This window comes from Chelonia mydas, chromosome 15 (assembly GCF_015237465.2).
Source record: "Chelonia mydas isolate rCheMyd1 chromosome 15, rCheMyd1.pri.v2, whole genome shotgun sequence".
Lineage (NCBI taxonomy): Eukaryota > Metazoa > Chordata > Testudines > Cheloniidae > Chelonia > Chelonia mydas.
Genome location: NC_057856.1, coordinates 19685990 through 19705602, shown reverse-complemented (window position 1 = coordinate 19705602; position 19613 = coordinate 19685990). Strand labels below are relative to the sequence as shown.

At 38.1% G+C, this 19613-nt stretch overlaps 1 protein-coding gene across 19 annotated transcripts in view; it reads left to right on the top strand.

Moving 5' to 3' along the window:
• Positions 1-19613, top strand: part of EP400 (E1A binding protein p400) — a 64670-nt gene that overhangs the window by 29626 nt on the left and 15431 nt on the right. For 12 of the 19 annotated variants that reach the window (XM_043529779.1, XM_043529778.1, XM_043529777.1 and 9 more), the window contains 21 exons: positions 432-668; positions 1719-1883; positions 2958-3125; positions 5618-5712; positions 6595-6893; positions 9344-9546; positions 9642-9811; positions 10023-10219; positions 11684-11795; positions 12407-12550; positions 13509-13667; positions 13918-14001; positions 14698-14832; positions 14938-14982; positions 15073-15226; positions 16151-16392; positions 17044-17217; positions 17454-17501; positions 18540-18676; positions 19255-19311; positions 19415-19493. In XM_043529779.1, coding sequence (XP_043385714.1) covers positions 432-668; positions 1719-1883; positions 2958-3125; positions 5618-5712; positions 6595-6893; positions 9344-9546; positions 9642-9811; positions 10023-10219; positions 11684-11795; positions 12407-12550; positions 13509-13667; positions 13918-14001; positions 14698-14832; positions 14938-14982; positions 15073-15226; positions 16151-16392; positions 17044-17217; positions 17454-17501; positions 18540-18676; positions 19255-19311; positions 19415-19493 — 3104 coding nt within the window. The remainder of the gene's footprint in view (positions 1-431; positions 669-1718; positions 1884-2957; positions 3126-5617; positions 5713-6594; positions 6894-9343; positions 9547-9641; positions 9812-10022; positions 10220-11683; positions 11796-12406; positions 12551-13508; positions 13668-13917; positions 14002-14697; positions 14833-14937; positions 14983-15072; positions 15227-16150; positions 16393-17043; positions 17218-17453; positions 17502-18539; positions 18677-19254; positions 19312-19414; positions 19494-19613) is intronic. The other 7 variants (XM_043529785.1, XM_043529786.1, XM_043529784.1 and 4 more) reach the window with 3 other exon arrangements.

Below are 19613 nucleotides of genomic sequence, written 5' to 3'. Positions count from 1 at the left end.
ACTAATGGCTTTTAAAAAAATAAAATAAAAACAAACTAATAGCCAGTACATTTCCTCCACTAGTTGCTACAGTGTGACCTACCACTGTAGTGCAAAGCTAATCCGGTGTAGCCGAACTGATAATGCATGAAATATACTGGGACACAAGTGGTATTTAAACCCCCAACTGTATATAATGTTCTCTTGAGTTTAGGGTTTTACAGGGCTTTTGCGTATATACTTCGTCTTTTTAAGAAATGCTTACCAATGATATACTGTTGTAAAAATAGGATGGCGCGATAGGTACGGGTAGGAACCCCAGTCTGGAAGGAAAAGCCATTCCTTTAGCCATTGTAACACCCTGTTGGAAGGTTTCTTTTTAATGCAGGTTGTTTAAAGCACTGGAGCTAAACCCTCTAACAACTTGCCCAAACAAACCTTATTGATTGCAGCGGCAGCAGCACAGTTTCAGACAACTCAGGCTTCTACCAGTGCTCCAAGACACCAGCCAGCAGCGACCTTCACCACAGCAACTAGCACAGCCCATCCTGTGAAGCAGCGGGGTCAGACCACTGCCCAGGCCTCACAGCTAGGCCAGACCCAGCCACAGGCCCCCTCGCACACCCTCCAACAAAGTGTGCTGCCTCAGAGGCTGGTACTGACCTCTCAGGCCCAGGCACGGTTGCCTAGTAAGTGGCCTCCCCTTTCAAGGTTTCTCCCACCTTTTTACTACAATGAGGTTAAGTTACTAGGCACCCTAAAATGTGTACAGAATCTTTGTTTTTTTTCACTCTTCTGATTAGCCTTGCTCACTACGCTGCTTATGACCAAGGAAAATCAAAAATTGGATAAGAAACAATAGAATTGCTGTGGACATACATTAGTGGTGTCAACTTAATCTCCTATTTCTGCATGTTTCCTCTGCTGGCAAGACTTCCTTCAGACCAAATGTTTTAGCTCTATCCTAATTATTCTTTTCATATTAAACACTAATCCATCTGCTTAAAGACCTCTCTCGCAGAGACAAAAGTCACAACTGTTAGGCAGAGAAAAGCAGTGAGGCTTTGCTTTAAGGTTGTATGTGCCCTGCCTATTAGCATGTATATAGAATACTGAGCACCGATGTATTAATTTTTCTCTCTGGGGTAATGCACTGCCTTTACAAAAGCTAAGTTTCATGCCACCATTTTGTAACTATACTTGACGCTTTTTGCTTGTAAACTTTCTGCATTTAAATCAGAAAAATCTCGATACTTATAATTTTAGAGCTTTCTGACTTGTCTAAAAGTGCAGCTCACTTAATATAAATCTTGCTTACGCTGCACATTTTAATCTTCAAGCTTTTTAAAATGTGTTTTTTCTCATTTTATTTTGAGTGAATATTTTGTCTCTTCTTTAAGCCTTTCTTAGTGCTCTTGAAAAGGCAGTGGAGATCACTTTAATATGTATACTTATTCTGTTATAAAGTGTCACATGAGTTTTCAGGTAGCTTTTACACTTTTTGCAACTAAAAGAGAAAGGATAACTTCTCAAGTGTTGATGTTTAATTTTAAATGATCGGTTTTTTCCAGTCTATCCAACAAATACAGAAAGCAATACCTGCTGAACTTTTATATGACACTTTTGAAGCACTTTATATAATTATGCATGGAAGGCGCTTCAGCACCAGTTTACTAACCAACATTTAGAATTGTGGGGACAGAAGGGCATTCATTAATATATGTTTCCCTCCTTAACAGGTGGTGAGGTAGTAAAAATTGCCCACCTGGCCTCCATAGCATCAGCACAAGGCAGAATCGCACAGCCAGAGACACCTGTAACACTGCAGTTTCAAGGGAATAAATTTACTTTATCACACAGCCAACTCCGCCAGCTGACGGCAGGGCAGCCTCTGCAGCTGCAAGGTACTCTTCTGTCCAGCTTCAATCAGTGGGTTTTCTAATGCTGATACACTAGATCATTGGAACGGGGAAGGCTTTCCTCATTGCTGTACTTTAAGCATATTAAAAAAGGAGGTATTTTTTTCCATTGGTAATACCATTTGTTGTGTCTTTCCTCTGTGTGTGCTGTGAGGGGCAGCAAGGTAGATCTCTCTAGAAAAAATATACACCTGTTGGAGGAAATGTGGTTACAGCATTTTTATAAATTTTATTGGACTATTTCATTTGTGAATATATTCTTATATGTATATCGTGCAAATAGAGTAAAGTAATGCTTTAATTAAAAATTAAATACACAGTCATGTGGAGCAAAATTAAAGTAATGTTTAACCTTGTTTCTGCACCTCTCCATAATAAACTAATGTGTGTCTATTTTAACCCAGCCACTGCCTTGGGCAGAGTACATGGCATACGATATTTTTGCTCTGAAACAGCCCCTCTTGGCTCTGGTTATGGAGGTTCTGTGGTTTGTAAACTCCCAGATTCTGGGGAAATTTGCTTAGCTGCAAAAGAAGAGGCTTTAATTAGGCCCATGAAATAGATGTAATTGGGGAGGGAAGGTGATGGGCTTTTCCTAGTTTTAAAATGACTTAGCCTATGAGGTTCCTTTCCTAAGTGGGGATATTTCTATATGTAACTTTGAGAAAATGGTTGTCCTCACAGCAGAAAATCTTAAATTTTGAATCCGGTAAGTAAATTAGATGTACCCCAAAATTAAAATATTGTATATTTGGGGAAAGAAATTACATAATTGGGAGTAATTTTAAAAACAAATACCTACATAGATTCCGAATACCTTGCTGCCTTTTCCTTCTGGCATGTAAGGAAATGATGTAATTTTAAGAACTTCCTTCAATTACTTTCAGATTAATAATTCTTGCATTAGATGAACAGTATCTTTACATTCATTCACTTTGAATGAGATATTCCCAGCAGGGTATGCCTTACCTGTTGCGGTAATACACCCTGCTGGAGAAGACGCTTGGTTCTTCTCTCTTTTGCGCTGACTAATTTTTTTCATTTTACTCACAATTGCAGGAAGCGTTCTTCAAATTGTTTCGGCTCCAGGCCAGCAGTACTTGCGGCCTCAGGGCCCAGTTGTCATGCAGACAGTCTCTCAAGCTGGAACTGTTCAGAATGCTCTTAATGCTTTGGGAAACCAGCACCAAGCAGGTGTGCCAGCTTCTACAGCAGTAACGCAGCAAGGTAGGTGCTCTGTTGTGAAGTTATGTCTCCAGTTTGACATCTACCTAGCAAAATTGCTTTTTATGTATTTCAAGTTGCTTATTAATTGGTACCAGGTAATTGCCATTATTAATTCAGAAACATGCACTTGCTAACTGATGGAGCTATTTTGTTCTGTTTAAGTGGCAGGGATTGAGTTACCTAAACTGGAAATGAACACAAATCTTTAAACCAAAACAGTCTTAGGTTGGAAGGTGGTATAGCTTAATGTTTCATCCTTCAGCCGTGATACCACATTTCAGTGCAGTTTCAGTACCACTAATATTGCTAAAGTTCTCCAAGAAAAACAGGTAATTCTCAGGACCGTATATTTCTAAAGTAAAAAGCGTAAACATTCTATTTGTTTAAGATGAGAGAAGAGTCTCCCTGAAACTAGTGAGGCTACTTTTATATATTATAAAGGAAAACTAAAGAATGACTTCTGTGATTCATCTTTTAAGCACAGTAAAAAATATTTTGGAAGTATCTATTTTGACTTTCAAGACTTGGCTTTAAATGCTGAATGAATGCCATTATTGCAGATGATGGGAAGCCATAATTGGTTAGTTTGTTTGTGTCCGTATATTGCAAACTTGCATGTATGCTGGAAGCTCAGAGTCGCTTGTTTGCTTAATATAAAAATGTGGAAACATGAAGATGTCCTCTCTTTGCTTCTTCCAGTTGATTATTCCTCTTAACTGTATAATATATTTGCCACAGATTGTGCTAATTGAGTGCAATTGTTCATTAGTGTATCAATTCAGCCCCGAAATGCAGTGTCATATTGAGTAGCAGGGAGTTTGTACTAACTTTCTACTGAGAGCATTCAGTATTGGTGAATAGTGTGTGTGCTAAGAAATTATACATCTTCCCTAGAAATCAAGAACAATACTGTGTTGCCACTAGGTGAATGCTATCCTTGACGTGTGTAGTTTTATTTACGTTACTATTGTGTAATATACTAGTAGCTGGTTTAGCTGTTCTGGGAAAGAACTTGGAAGCAACTGCATTCATACACCTGTTGCAAGATAAGGCAAAGATGTTATACAAAAAGATGTATTAGGTGCATTTTTAATTATATAAATGTTGTGTTTCATAGTATGAATATTGAATTGATATATTTTTGGAAAGAAGATCTAAATTACTATGAGATCCCTAAGATTATGACAGCATCATTTTATCTGGCAGGACACTCTTTTTTTGTGTTTTTAAAAATTGGATAATTATCGAATTGTCAGACTAATACAATAATGTTGCAAATGGCATACACACCAGATCATGAAAGCACCAGGTCTTTGCATAAGCAAAGCAAAACCCAGGCAATGGCATTGCTCAGAAATGTTGATTGTACACGTGCTTAGTCAAATTTCAGAAAGACGAAAACACCCTCACAACTTTTGAATGCATTTACTATTCCTTTACAGGACAATAATTTTTTGTGGTGCAAAATATGTAGGGAAAGGGAAGGAACACAGACAAGTAATTACATGAATATTGGCAATATATTTACATGTTTGTAACAACATGCTTCATGCAGAGCCAAGTTATTATGGCACAGGTACTTGTTGTGACCTTAGGTTCGCCTTCACATTTAAACATCTCTCTGCTGCTTAAATCCTGCAAAAGCAATACGCTGCAGATACTAGATGGTAAATGTACAAAAAGAATTGCCTGAATATAAAATCCTAACAATAATACTGGCTCTTTCATGTCGCTCTTCCCTGAACAAATAAATACAGAGGGTAAAAAATACAGAAAAGACTTACCAAAACCATCTTTAAAAAAATAAGATGGTGGAGAATACTTGACAATCCTATAAGGTGAGACTCAAAACTAGGTTTTTTAATCACGATAGAATAATTTGATATACCACACTTATAATCACATGCACTAGTAAGAGAAGATAAATCAAAGTCCTAGTAATAGAGCTGAGGACAAAAATTAAGGTTATTTAGTACAAGCCCAGTCCAGCTGACTGTAAATCAATTTCTCCTCCTCCTCCTCTGTATTATCTTGTAAATTTAACAACTTTTTCCTTCAGATCTGTCCTGTAGACAAATGAGACCTTCTCACTAAAGGAGAAAAGCAAGTTAATTGAGCAAAGCTATAGACAAAAAGCAAAGCCTTTTTTCCCCAAAGAGAACTTTAAATGGACAAAGCTCTTGCAGTATGTATACTGAAGTAGAAGCATAAACAGATTAATTTCTGTCAGAAGTGAGAATAACCAGGTTATGCAATTTTTACCTCTGTCACTGGTCCTAATTCAACTTGGCTTGCTAGTATTTAATGGCTGTTCCGTGGTCCTTTTGTTCTGCCTTTGGGGCTTTGTTTGTCTTTTAAGCAGTTGGTATGAACATCTGTCAGCTGTTTGAATCCTGACAAGATTGGTACATTGTTAGAATATTATATTGCCGTAAAGACTGAGAGGTTCTGTACATTATAGATATAAATATAAACACTTGGTTTATCTTTAGTTTGTATTCCAGGTAGAACTGCAGTTACTAACTTAACATCAGGTGACGCGGGGCCAACATTAAAACCTGCACCTACCCATGGTGGACAATCACAGGTACTTGTAGTTATTTTGCAGCGTAAACAAAACTTCTCAGAATTAATATTGTATCAATTCCAAATAGTATGGGAATAAAATTTACAAACTAAATAAATACAGCTGGACTATATAGCAGTTTTGATTTATAGGGTAGGCAAAACAATTTCTTTCAGTATTTCAGATTTTGTTTAGACTTTTGAATTTAAAGCAGGCTAGGAATTATTAATGAAAACGTATTTTGGTAAATAAAGCTCCACAGCAGTGAATGGATTGCTTGCGTATTGGCATACAGGATATTACATAGTAAATAGATCATAAGTATGTAATAATGCACAGAAAGACACAATTTCCTCCAGTTTTGGAAACAATTATGAGAACCATCAAATTCCCTGTATGTTCTTAACATGGAGGAAGCTTAGAAATAGATGAAATTTTTAAAAGTTGTTGTAAAGGTGAGAAATTTTTAGGATACCCATAAAATATGGGGAGACAGCAAACTTTTATGCAACGTTTGGAGAAGCCTTCCACAGGATGAATAGTCAGATGTATCTTAGGAAGTTTATACATTTATTGGAGTGTTCCATATAAATTAACAAAATATTTTTTTATGAAACTATAAGGAAGATGTAAATTAACAAAAGCAAGGAAATTCAAAGTCATGCTGGAAGTGAGCCTTTTAACTAGAGATGAATTGAATTGTGCTCTTCCAATTGTATGTGGAATTTTAATCCTTTAGCAGTTGGACCCAAGTAGCTGTACCACTTGGGCAACTGAATGATATAAAACGTCCTTTATCTCTACTCTGCTGTTTTAATGCTTGCAGCTTCGCTCTAAAGTAACTCATGCTCTTGTCAGTCTCGTTATAAGCAGCACATTTTTTGTCACTGTTTCTTGGCAAAGGACTCATTTGAAGAAAAGAACAGGCTTCTGAAGGAGCGCCTTGACCGAATATTCTCTGGCAATGAGCGCCGTTGTTCCAGAGCGCCAGTGTACGGCAGAGACTTGTTGGGACTTTGCTCTTTGATTGGCGAAAGAAAGGTCCCGCAACACTGTGCCACTGGGGAGAACAAATGGAGGTGGGCTGGCTTTGTGAACTGTTGCCTTTCTTTGAGTGCCTCTGAAAGCCGAAGTGATCCACTGCAAGCCCTGATCCTGACATCCGATCAGCGGCAGGAATCCCTAAAGGGTGTTGTTAATAGGTAATTTGTGGATTTCATGATTATGGATTTCTACTAAGATAGTTCTTTTCAAACATCTGTAAAACTGCCTTTTCCTGTTCACAGCTTGTTCATTTTATGCCATTTAGCATTGCAGTAGCAGACATGCATTACAGTAACCATTATGTTTTTCTTAATGGCTGAGTGTAGAATCTTTTGTTGTTCATAATTGTCACTGTCTCCTATATTCCTATATGTCTGAGTGTCTTCTGTGTTTCAATTAAGATATGAGAAGAATTTCTCAACATATGAGCTTTCAGATGGCTCTGTAGCGCAAAATGGGTGCAGTTTTCCTCAAAACCCACAGTGCAAAGGAATGTGTTAGAGAGCGAATTTCAAACTTCTTTTGAATTGCTTACAGTAGGGTTGGTACAGTTGGGGCTGTTTCTTACCAATGTCTGAGCTGCCATTCTTTGGCACAGTGGAGGATTGATTTATGCATGGACTGTCCACTCTCTTCTTTGGAGAGCAATTGACCCATTGCCACTGCCAGGAAAAATGCTAGTTTCAATCTCCTTTGCATGGAATAAATATGTTTGTTTATTTTTCTTATGGAAATTCATTCAACTGCTGCTAGCTCATCAATAGGGCCCTACCAAATTCGTGGCCATGAAAAATGTGTCACGAACTGTGAAATCTGGCCTTTTGTGTGCTTTTACCGTATATGATACAGATTTCACAGAGGAGACCAGCGTTTCTCAAATTGAGGGTTCTGACCCAAAAGAGAGTTGCAGGGGGGTCGCAAGGTTATTTTGGGGGGGGTCGCAGTATTGCCCACCCTTACTTCTGCACTGCTGCCTTCAGAGCAGTGGCTGCTGACTGAGGACGCAGCTCTGCAGGCAGCAGCGCAGAAGGAAGGGTGGCAATACCATACCATGCCATCCTTACTTCTGCACTGCTGCTGGCGGCGGTGCTGCCTTCAGAGCTGGGCTCCTGGCCAGCAGCTGCTGCTCTTCAGGTGCCCAGCTCTGAAGGCAGCACCGCCACCAGCAGCAGTGCAGAAGTAAGGGTAGCAGTACCGCAACCCCCGCACTCCCTGCAATAACCTTGTGACACCCCCCTCACTCCCTCAACTCCTTTTTGGGTCAGGATCCCTATAATTGCAACACCATGAAATTTCAGATTTAAATAGCTGAAATTATGAAATATACTATTTTTAAAATCCTATGACAGTGAAATTGACCAAAATGGACCCTGAATTTGGTAGGGCCCTACTCATGACATATTGAGTAGAAATTAATATTTAGATTCGTAGACCCTGATCCTGCAAACAGTCTGAGTACTCATGGGAGTAAAGTTCTCAGTCTGCAGGCTCAAGGCTTTAATCCTTTATTGTTTTATTGCAGAATATTATTTTGTAGCCATTATCCAGATTGGTCTACAAAAACTAATTAAAACATTTTACTCTGAGACACCTATAATATTTAGTAAGATACACAAAGAATTGTTTCAGAGTAGCAGCCGTGTTAGTCTGTATCTGCAAAAAGAAAAGGAGTACTTGTGTCACCTTAGAGACTAACAAATTTATTTGAGCATAAGCTTTCGTGAGCTACAGCTCACTTATCGGATGCATTCGGTGGAAAATACAGTGGGGAGATGTATATACATAGAAAACATGAAACAATGGGTGTTACCATATACACTGTAACGAGAGTGATCACTTAAGGTGAGCTATTACTGGCGGGGGGGGGGGGGAACCTTTTGTAGTGATAATCAAGGTGGGCCATTTCCAGCAGTTGACCAGAACATCTGAGGAACGGTGGGGGGGAATAAACCGATTGGAGAACACTTCAATCTCTTTGGTCACTCGATTACAGACCTAAAAGTTGCAATTCTTCAACAAAAAAACTTCAAAAACAGGCTCCAACGAGAGACTGCTGAATTGGAATTAATTTGCAAACTGGATAAAATTAATGTAGGCTTGAATAGAGACTGGGAGTGGATGGGTCATTACACAAACTAAAACTATTTCCCCATGTTTATTCCCCCACCCCACCCCCCACTGTTCCTAAGATGTTCTTGTTAACTGCTGGAAATGGCCCACCTTGATTATCGCTACAAAAGGTTTTTTCCGCCCCTGCTCTCCTGCTGGTAATAGCTCACCTTAAGTGATCACTCTGGTTACAGTGTGTATGATAACACCCATTGTTTCATGTTTTCTATGTATATAAATCTCCCCACTGTATTTTCCACTGAATGCATCTGATGAAGTGAGCTCTAGCTCATGAAAGATTATACTCAAATAAATTTGTTAGTTTCTAAGGTGCCACAAGTACTCCTTTTCTTTTTACAAAGAATTGTGAGGCTGTCTATATAATGGTGTAAGAATGGGATTACCCTGGGACGCTGAAAGATGATTGCTAGAATTGATCACTTAAAAATGCAGTTTCTTCGCCTCCTGCCTATTGAAATAGTTCTGCTGCATTTTACAGGACTCGCTGTGTGTTACCAGCTGCAGTTGCTGCTCCCCCATGTTTGTATATAGCAAAACCTCCCCCTTCATATAGTCATAAGATGAAAATCTTCAAGCACAATCTTAAGGAGAAGGCAACTCCATATTTACATCAGCTGCACCAGATCACAACTCCACACTTACTACAGTTCCCTGACCTCCGACTGGTGCAGTATGATTCAGGTAAAGGAGAACCTGTATTACACAGATCTGCTTCCTCTGGCAGCAGCTGAATCCTGTGTATAAAGTCTTTATAATCTCTTCTCCCTAAAACATAGGAAAGTTGGAAGCTCTTGCTGTCTTGCTTCAGAAACTGAAAGCCGAGGGTCGCCGTGTGCTGATTTTGTCACAGATGATTCTAATGTTAGATATACTGGAGCTGTTCTTGAACTTCCATTTTCTCACATTTGTCAGAATTGATGAATATGCTAACCATGAACAACGTCAGGTAAGGTCACTTTGTCTGGTAGCACACATATAGTTGTGATATACTTCTAAATTTTAATTTTGAGCATGATACATGAAGAGGAAACCTGCTTTGTCATTTCAAAGTGAATGAGAAATCTAGATTTTGTTCACTTTTCATTCCATCAGAGTGAGTGTAAACTTATTTCAGTATTGGTTTATGGTTCTGCTTACAATTTTTCCCCCCCATCTAGGAACTGATGAAAAGTTTCAACAGAGACAAGCGCATTTTCTGTGCCATTCTTTCCTCTCACAGTCGTTCCACAGGTGTCAATCTTGTGGAGGCAGACACTGTTGTATTCTATGACAATGATTTAAACCCAGTGATGGATGCAAAGGCTCAGGAATGGTGCGACAGAATTGGGAGATGCAAAGACATCCACATATACAGGTGACTGTGAGACAGAGTAGCCTTTTCTATAGCATGCTCTAATTTAAAATTAAAACTTAAAACAGGAAACATTGCTTCTATGTGATTTAAAATTCAGATGGAAAAAAGCTTAATTTTTCAGCTAATTAAGGAAGTCAGACACAATAATAACTAATATATTTGTTTGGTGTCTTGTAGCTGTGTTGGTCCCAGGATATATGAGAGACAAGGTCTGTGAAGTAATATCTTTTATTGGACCAACTTCTGTTGGTGGAAGGTGGAAGTTTTTGAGCTTCCCAGAGCTCTTCTTCAGGTCTTGGGAAGGTAACCAGAGTATCTGAGCTCAATACATATAGGGATAGATTGTTAAACAAAAGAGGTTCACACATGCTGTAGAAGACCACTTAAAATGAAGTGCCAGCATTTCTGTGACGCTCAAAAGTTTGTCCCTTCCACCAACAGAGGTTGGTCCAGTTAAAGATATTACTTCACATACCTTTCTCTCTAATTAACAATATAGTCTGTCTTAAAAACAATAGATTTTGTGAAACATTTATACTGAAGTCTTCTGTAGTATGGAAAATTCACGTTAACAATCTGCTAAATCGCTCTTAATTTTTCTAGATGAATTACTATCCTTTGGTATGTTAATTTGATCACTAATAGAGAGTTTTATAATGGATGTGTTTGGGTTCCCTTCATGGAAAATGTTACAGTAAGATCGGACTGAGAGGTGAAAAAAATCATAAATAATGATCACAATGTAAGAATGCTCAATGGTAGAAACTCCTAGTATAGATTCTTTCTCTAATGTTTATTATTAAATTATGTTTCACAAATGCTGTTGTTTTTTATTTGTAAATAATGGCAGTTTTATTAATGATAGCCCACCCTTTGTGATAAATCTAAGACAAAGTAAACATGATGTCAAGGGCTTGTCTAGGATAAAAGGTGTGTCCTTAAATTGTGTTAGCCTAGTATGTTTTAACTAGCATATTTTACAACTATAGTTTTCAGAGTAATAGCCGTGTTAGTCTGTATTCGCAAAAAGAAAAGGAGTACTTGTGGCACCTTAGAGACTAACCAATTTATTTGAGCATGAGCTTTCGTGAGCTACAGCTCACTTCATGCATCCGATGAAGTGAGCTGTAGCTCACGAAAGCTCATGCTCAAATAAATTGGTTAGTCTCTAAGGTGCCACAAGTACTCCTTTTCTTTTTACAACTATAGTGTATTTTTAACATGTGTTAGCTGGGAGGGGGTGTTGAGGCTTCACCTCAACCAGCTTATGTGTAAAATACAACTTGCCCTGTCTACACTAGAGTTTGAAAATATGTTAGTTAAAATGTGCTAGCTAACACTGTTTAAGAACACACATTTTATCCTCCACTAGACAAGTTCAGCTTTATTGTTCAGGGTGTTCTTCTTTGATTTCTGGAAACCATTGTGAGAATGGTATAACAAATTCTCTGTCATTTTTTCTAGGCTTGTAAGTGGTAATTCTGTAGAAGAAAAGCTTCTGAAAAATGGCACTAAGGATTTGATCCGAGAAGTAGCTGCTCAGGGAAATGACTATTCCATGGCCTTTTTAACACAGGTACTTTTATGTTAATATTTTTTCATTTTTTTCCCCAAAGAGATTTCTCATAATTGATATGACTTATGTATCATAAAGCCAGAGGGTTGTAGAAATGTATTTAGATTGGTATTTGAGTTAAGCAATCAGTAATTCTAATATATGTCTAGTTAATACACTGTTGTTAAAAGATACATTTGGGCCACCTAGTGGCCCGATAATATACTACTGTGCTCAAGAGCTGGGTTTGATTTCAGCCTGGTCTTTTACCCATTGATTTAATTCTGTGGAGCTCGAAAGGATAGAAGTGGCAATATATAGCTTTGAAAATGGGGATATAAAGTGCAGGCATGGGAAATGTGAACTGTGGGCCCTTCAGAACTCCCTTACAGTACAATTAGTATACAAAGTACACTTATCCTTCTCTACCCTCCTCTGGCAAAAATGTATTGAAGAGAGAGAAACATCTTTCCAGAAATACTGTCAGAAAAGTTAAAGGTTCATTTTTCTCTCTTAACTAAGATCCTACTTATAAGCTCCATTTGCCCCCAAGTTAACTGTGAGTAACATCAGAAATTGAATAATCTTGAAGAACTGAATGTACTTTTTCTCCTCTCTGCCCTTCCATCAAGCAAACTATCCAGGAGCTGTTTGAGGTTCATTCTCCTATGGAGGATTCTGGTTTTAGAGTGAAAGCAGAGGAGTTTGTGGTACTTTCTCAGGAGCCCTCTCCAGCAGAAACAATCTCACCCAAGGTTGCAAGACCTTTTATAGAGGTAATTGCATAACACATTTGTGTTAATGGGCATCAGAGGACAAGAGGAGAAGGTACAACAGTATGAGTTGAGTCTGAAATGTCTGCCTTAACTTTTTGAATTCTCACTTTTGAATTCCATTGTTTAGCTTTTTTGTATAAAATTTTCTTCTGTTTTAGCAAAGTTTATAAAACATATATAGCTGAGTAGTCCATTGGAGCTGTTTGGTCTCTTTGCTGAATACATACGTAAATATTTATTGAAAAAATTTGCATCGTGTATGGTCTGTTTTTTTTTTTTTAAACATATTCAGAATGTAAACAGTGGGATTTCCTTACCTGACCTGTGTGCATGATGTGTATTAACACTAATGGGAGATGAACACATGCACGAAGAGCAGAAATACCAAAGTACTCCTTTTAATAGCCTTCTGCAAAAGAAATTCTTAATTCTACCTCTGCGCGTGTACCTTTTTACAATAGTGTGGCTTTTTATTTAACCAATTTCTTCAAGGTACTAGAGCAATTGGTCTACACAATAAATTAATTGCTTGTTGTCCTCTGCGTTTGAAATCAACTAGTATCTTGAATTATAGGAATAAGAAAGCCTGTTCATTTGTTAATGGTTGAAAGTAATTTTTGGAAATATTTAATTTTTTTAATGCCATTATAGTGTGTGGTGTAGGGAGAGCACATTTAATGGCAAAGTAGACAGGATGTATATTTGTATAGTTTTCATTCAAAATAGTTGATATTGGGTGTGGGTAGGGCTGTTCCACTATGACAGGGCTTAACACTTTTATTGTGAAAGCATGTACTTGTGTTAATTTGTGACTTTATTTACAGTCTTCAGGTTGCTCGAAAGCTGATTGAAGTCCATGAAAATCTTTCCATAGACTTCAGTGGGCTTTGTGTCAACCCTCTTAAGCCTATTTTTGTAACTGTATATTGTTTCTTTTAAAACCTACATTTTTTTAAAGGCTCTCAACAGCATTGAACAAGAAGATGAAGAGCCAAACAAACATGGACAAGAAGCAGGAGCAGAATCAAGCATAGAACCTTTAATTTCAGAACTGTCTGAGCCAAAGTACAATGAAGAGCCCTCGCAACTGCAGGAGTTAGTTGCTGTTGTGGATCAGGTACCATGACTTTCCATAAACATTTTAGTTCAAAAACTTCAACTTTCTGCACTCTGACCTTGGAGCAGCTTTGCTTTCTAAAAGTCTGATTCTGCTCCTGTTGAAATCAGTGACAAAACTCCAACTGACTTTCATGGGGCATTATACCTTAAAGGAGGTTTATTTTAAATGACAGCTTTGGTAATCCCTGTTTGCATTGTAACTTTGTTATCCTCAACAATAACTGTGTTCTCCTAATGTATTCCCTTAGCTTACCCCAATTGAGAAGTATGCTTTGAATTATTTGGAGCTCTTCCATGTTTCCACTGATGAGAGTAAACCAAGAATAAGTGAGGTAAGATATCAGTGAATACACATTCTTGTATACTTCTGCAGTACATACGAGCAGAGATACATCTTCAGTATGAGTGGAAAACTCCTCCAAAGATATTTGATTTATCCTAGGCACTGTTATGAGCCTTGGCACCATAGTATCTGAGCACCTCACAAACAGTATTGAATTTTTCTTCCCAAGACCCCTTAGAGGTAGGCAAGTATTATTCTCATTTTACAAATGGGAAACTAAGGCAGGGACATTCACATGGCCATGGTCCTGCAAACACTCATGTATGTGCATCACATGAAATGTAGGAATAGTCCCATTGACTGCAAAGGGATTGCTTATTTGAGTAACGTTGAGCACATGCATAAATTGCAGGACTGGGGCCCAACTATCTTGCTCAAGGTCACATGGGGTGTCTGACGGAGCCAAGTAATGAACCCCAGATCTGAGCTTATTTATTCGCAGGCTAACCCAAATGATCCTTTTAAACATCACTGGGGAGCAGAAAACCACTTATTAAATTTTCGTTAAAGAAATGTTTAACAAAATGCAGGTTATAATGTTTGAAGAATGCTCTACCTGAGAATTAGAAATTTCAAAAGAATATGCCCATTTCCCAAAATGCAAGTTGACAATGTCCCTGTCAAGATTTTAGTCCATCGGGTAGTACTCTATCGAGCTTTATAAATGGACTGAGTTGTCACTTAGGTGGAATTGAAAGCTGCAAAAAAAGCATGGGAATTTTATCACATGAAGGAACTGAAAGAAAAGGAGGCAGAAATGCTTTGGGAAGAAGAGGAGGAGGAACTACTTACCTACACTCGGGAGGATGCATACAACAAGGTAATGACTTCGAGATTGTTGTGTCACTTAATAGCTATTCATTTTTGGTGTTATGCAGTCAGTTCACTGGCATCGTTTGAACTGTTGTCTCTCTTTGCTTTATAGGAATATGTCTATGAAGGCCCAGATGGACAAACAGAAATAATGCCAGTAAGTTATTTAGGCTTTAATCTGTTTGAAGAGAAGAAATCTGTAGTTAGTTAATAAATCATAATGACATGTATACTGTATTTTGTGCAGCTTTGGACTCCCCCTACCCCACCTCAGGATGACAATGACATCTATATCGATTCTGTTATGTGTCTGATGTATGATACCACCCCAATTCCAGAGTCTAAGTTGCCCCCAGTGTACATCAGGAAGGAGCGTAAGCGACACAAAACGGATCCATCTGGTAAATGTTTGGTTCAAAAAAGTTCTGAGACTTATGAGCTGAAGGCAAAATTAAATTTTACATAGTGTCTTCCAACACCTTGTGCCACATAATCGGTGTCCAAAAAAATCAAAGGGTCTGATCATGCAGTTTTTACGGTCAGGTTTGAAGTGTCTGAAAGTTGTTTGTCTGTTTAATAGCTGCAGAATCAATTTCAAAACAGGATAGTCATGAACTATATAACTTGCCTGTTACAGTCTCTCTTGCCACTTGTACATTGGGACTTATTGTTTATTTTAAGATTCCTTTTTACTTTGTCTGTCTTCCTTTATACTGTAAACAATTACAATGTCTCATTTCTAAACCTGTTCTTTTAATATAGTAATTGGGCCAAAGTTAATTTGTCAGATGCTTAGCTGTTTAAAACTTATCACATTATTTATAATGTGAACAATTACAAAAACCACTGGGCATATTAGATTTAGTTAAACCAGTGATACTCAGACTCAGGCTTGCAAGCCGCAAGTGGCTCTTTAATGTGTCTCCTGCAGCTTTTGCATCAGATGATATTAAAACGCTGTGTGATTTTAATTATTAACTGGTCAGAATGCTTTTACTATGTTGTTAATTAAGTTATCAACTTGCAATAGGTTATTTACTTATTTGCTCTGACAATAAATATAATATAGTACCATAGTAAATGAAACAATGAATTCACACTATTATGGCTCTTTTGGGTAGTGTTGATCACCGATTTGTCTCCTGCACCACTGAGGTCTGAATATCACTGAGTTAAACGATACTTTTTAATAGGTAGCTGTTGGTTTAACCTACAGTCATTAGTTTTATGCACAGCCAGATAGTCACTACTGATTTGTATGTGTTGCTTGCCATAACAAAATGACCTGTTTTACTATCTCACTGAAGATGGCATCACTTTTCTAGCTGCAGGTAGAAAGAAGAAGCAGCGCCATGGAGAGGCTGTTATTCCTCCTCGATCACTTTTTGACCGAGCCACTCCAGGGATGTTGAAAATGCGACGAGAGGGCAAAGAACAGAAGAAGAACATACTGTTGAAACAGCAAACGCAGTTTGCAAAGCCTTTGCCAACTCTTGTCAAACCAGCTGCTGAGGCTGGACAGGACAATCCTGAGTGGTTGATTAGTGAAGACTGGGCACTACTACAGGTAAGATGAACGCTCTCCTTTCCAGTCTCATTATTTTGCTATAATGTAATTATTAATTTTGGAAATGGCTATTTTCTGACTTTATCCCTACAATGCTATTTCTAGTTTCTAGGGGCTAGACTGGCACTTTGCAGTCTGTTCTGAGTGAGGGGCAGCCCGTAGCTGCGCTGCTACAGGAACAGATCAGGGACCAAAACTGTGACTGTCCGTCATAGCTCAGTGCCTGTTTTCCCTTTGCTCCACAAAGGAAGTAAGCTGCACCAGCCCTTTTCCTGGCCCATCTTCCCATACATGCCAGATCAGTTGTGCTGGCTGAGGCAATAGAAAATGTAGCTGAAATTCTGTACATCTGTGTGGGAGGGAGAAGCTTCCATCAGATGCTTCAGCTTCAGGCAGCTGCTCTTCCACCCCCATGTTGTAACCAATATTGTGGCAAGCTTGTGCAGGGGGGTAAGAGCACCTTATACTCGGTTATTCCTCTGCACAGGAGTGCAGGCTGCTTCTCTAAAAGGGTCTTTTGGGGTTAGTCTGAGAATAAGGTTTCTTTATGATTAAATTAATGGCCTGACAACACATACAGAAAGCATTTAGCTTAGAAGTTTGTAGTGATTTTATTTGTCACCCTGAATTTTGCACCTTTTGATTTTCCAGGCAGTGAAGCAATTACTGGAACTTCCTTTAAACCTTGCTGTCATGTCACCGGCGCACACACCCAATTGGGATCTCGTTAGTGATGTTGTTAACTCATGTAGCCGAGTCTATCGCTCACCAAAACAATGCCGAAACCGATATGAAAATGTCATTATTCCAAGAGAAGAAGGAAAAGTGAGTTGAAGTTGAATGGTGCATCCTTTTGAATTTCAGTTTGTAGTGTTCTTTTTCTGAACTCTGTAAACATGGTTTTCTTATATATTTCAACTTATATATAACTGAATAACTTTTAAAAGTATGTAAGAGTATCCTTATTTGAATTTTCACTTATTTTGTGATTTACTTTGAAAAGAAAAAGCACCTGAACAAAATCTGCCACAAGAGATCTAACTTTCCTTCTTGTTTTACAGCTAATGTATGAAGCTAATCCTAAAAAGAAGACAAAAAGCATTTATAAGGTGTGTATTGGTATTCTTTCCAAATCAAATCTAGACCCTGTGGTATTTAAGATTGGTAGAAGTGGGCAAATGATTCCTTGAAGATCTATTGAGTATTTCTTGAATAGTGAAACAGCAGTTAAAATTCTGACTCTCTTTTTGCTTGTTGGTACGGTAGATTGACACCAGATTTCAGCACCTGTAATTAGTAGCTAAATTTGTAATTCACACACACAGTTCCGTTGTTTCAGCTTAATCACTAGTGAGTATTTGTCCACTTCACAAAAACACCACATAGTTCATCATGATTATTATCATAGTACTTAACATTTATACTAGCACATTTCATATAAAAATTTAAGTGATTTAGAACTAATGAATTAATCTTTAAAGCACCCTTGCGTGGTATAGTATTATCCCCATTTTACAGATGAAGAAACTGAGTCACATAGCTAAGTGACTTTCTCCAAGCCACACAGCAAGTTACATGACAGAACTGGGAGTAGATCCAGAAGTTCTGACTTTGGTCCCATTCTCTGACTAGTAGTCAGGCTCATCTCTCATTTGCAGTTGCTGCTCGGGAGAAGCCAAGTACTAGAACTAAAAACGGTGCTGGAGAGTAACATAGCTTTGTTAGGAGAGCTGTGCTGTGGTAATTTTACAGTACTTGTATGCGATATGCATAACTATAAACAAATAGCTAATGGGCTGTCACTTCACATGCTGAATTATACTCTCAAAATCTAAACTAAAACAAAGAATATCTTTCAAATTAGAATTTGCCATTCTGTGTATCTATAGAGTCGAGATTCCAGATACAGTGTGACCTTGGGATCTGCTCTTTTTTTTTTTTTTCTTTTTTTGTATTTGCATTATGTAGTTCGCATAGAGTTGAGTGACAGCAAATTATAAGTAATGCTAGGCAGAAATCAGTCTGTAATCGATTAAGTTGGACTGTGTGTTTTTAAGTAATCTACATTCATTAGGTATTTGTGCATAAACAAGTGTCATTTTAGGTTTTTTTAAATGTAAAGGTTTTTTGTGTGTGTTTATTTTTAGACCAAAAATAGTCGTCCGCTTCGTACCAATCAGATCTATGCCCAAGATGAAGGTGCAACCCACACCCAGCTTTATACTAATCATTTTGAGATGATGAAAATGATTGCAGGAAAGAGAAGTCCACCAATCAAACCCCTGTAAGTAAGCTAAATGAGGATAATTCCTATTTCAGTATATACTAAAGGTGCCCCCAGCCTTTTAAACATAATTATATTCTCAACTACTCTCCTAGCAAAGGACTGTTTTACTTTCTCATGTTTGTAATGCAAACATGCTTTTCTGCTTAGCTGTTTGTCTCTCTGTTCTTGAACTCTTCCCCTTACCCTTGTTGTCCTGTGACTGTGAGGATGGAACTGATAACTTTTCTTATGTGGGTTAATTTTTGATCCTTTTGGGTGGGGGTGGGGAGGGGCGGGGCGGTAGTGGGGCAGAGAATACCCTTTAAGAAAAGTCTCCACCGTACAGCACACGTTCTTTCTGCCTAAGCTACAAAAATCCTAGTAATATCTTATGCTTATTTGTGTGGCACCTGCCAGCTACATTTATTTAACGTTTACTGTAAAAGTCTGTCTGTCTTAATGCATCCATCCATGTATGAGCATGAGTGCTGCTGGGAATGCTCAGAAATGCAAAGCGTTACCTTACAAAACATATAAAATTAAATGTTTCTGCTAAGGTTTTTTCTCTCCAGTAATGTAATTTTGGTTAATTTCAGACTTGGCATGAATCCTTTCCAGAAGAATCCAAAGCATGCTTCTGTGCTTGCAGAAAGGTGGGTCGTCACTGTCTCTTAAAGGGTTTAAAAATGGCTTAAAAACTGGGATTTTCTTTTTAAAGTGTTCATTTCTAAATTATTTTATTGCTTTTATTCCTAGTGGAATCAACTATGATAAGCCACTTCCCCCGATTCAGGTTGCATCCCTCCGAGCAGAGCGTATTGCAAAAGAGAAAAAGGTACATCTTTACATCTCAATCATATGAACTGACTGCAGTAAAAGCAATCAAGTGAGATGCCCTTCCATCCTATGCCTGAACTTACCAACATTGTGTTCTGAGTTTGCTATGAGTGGGTAG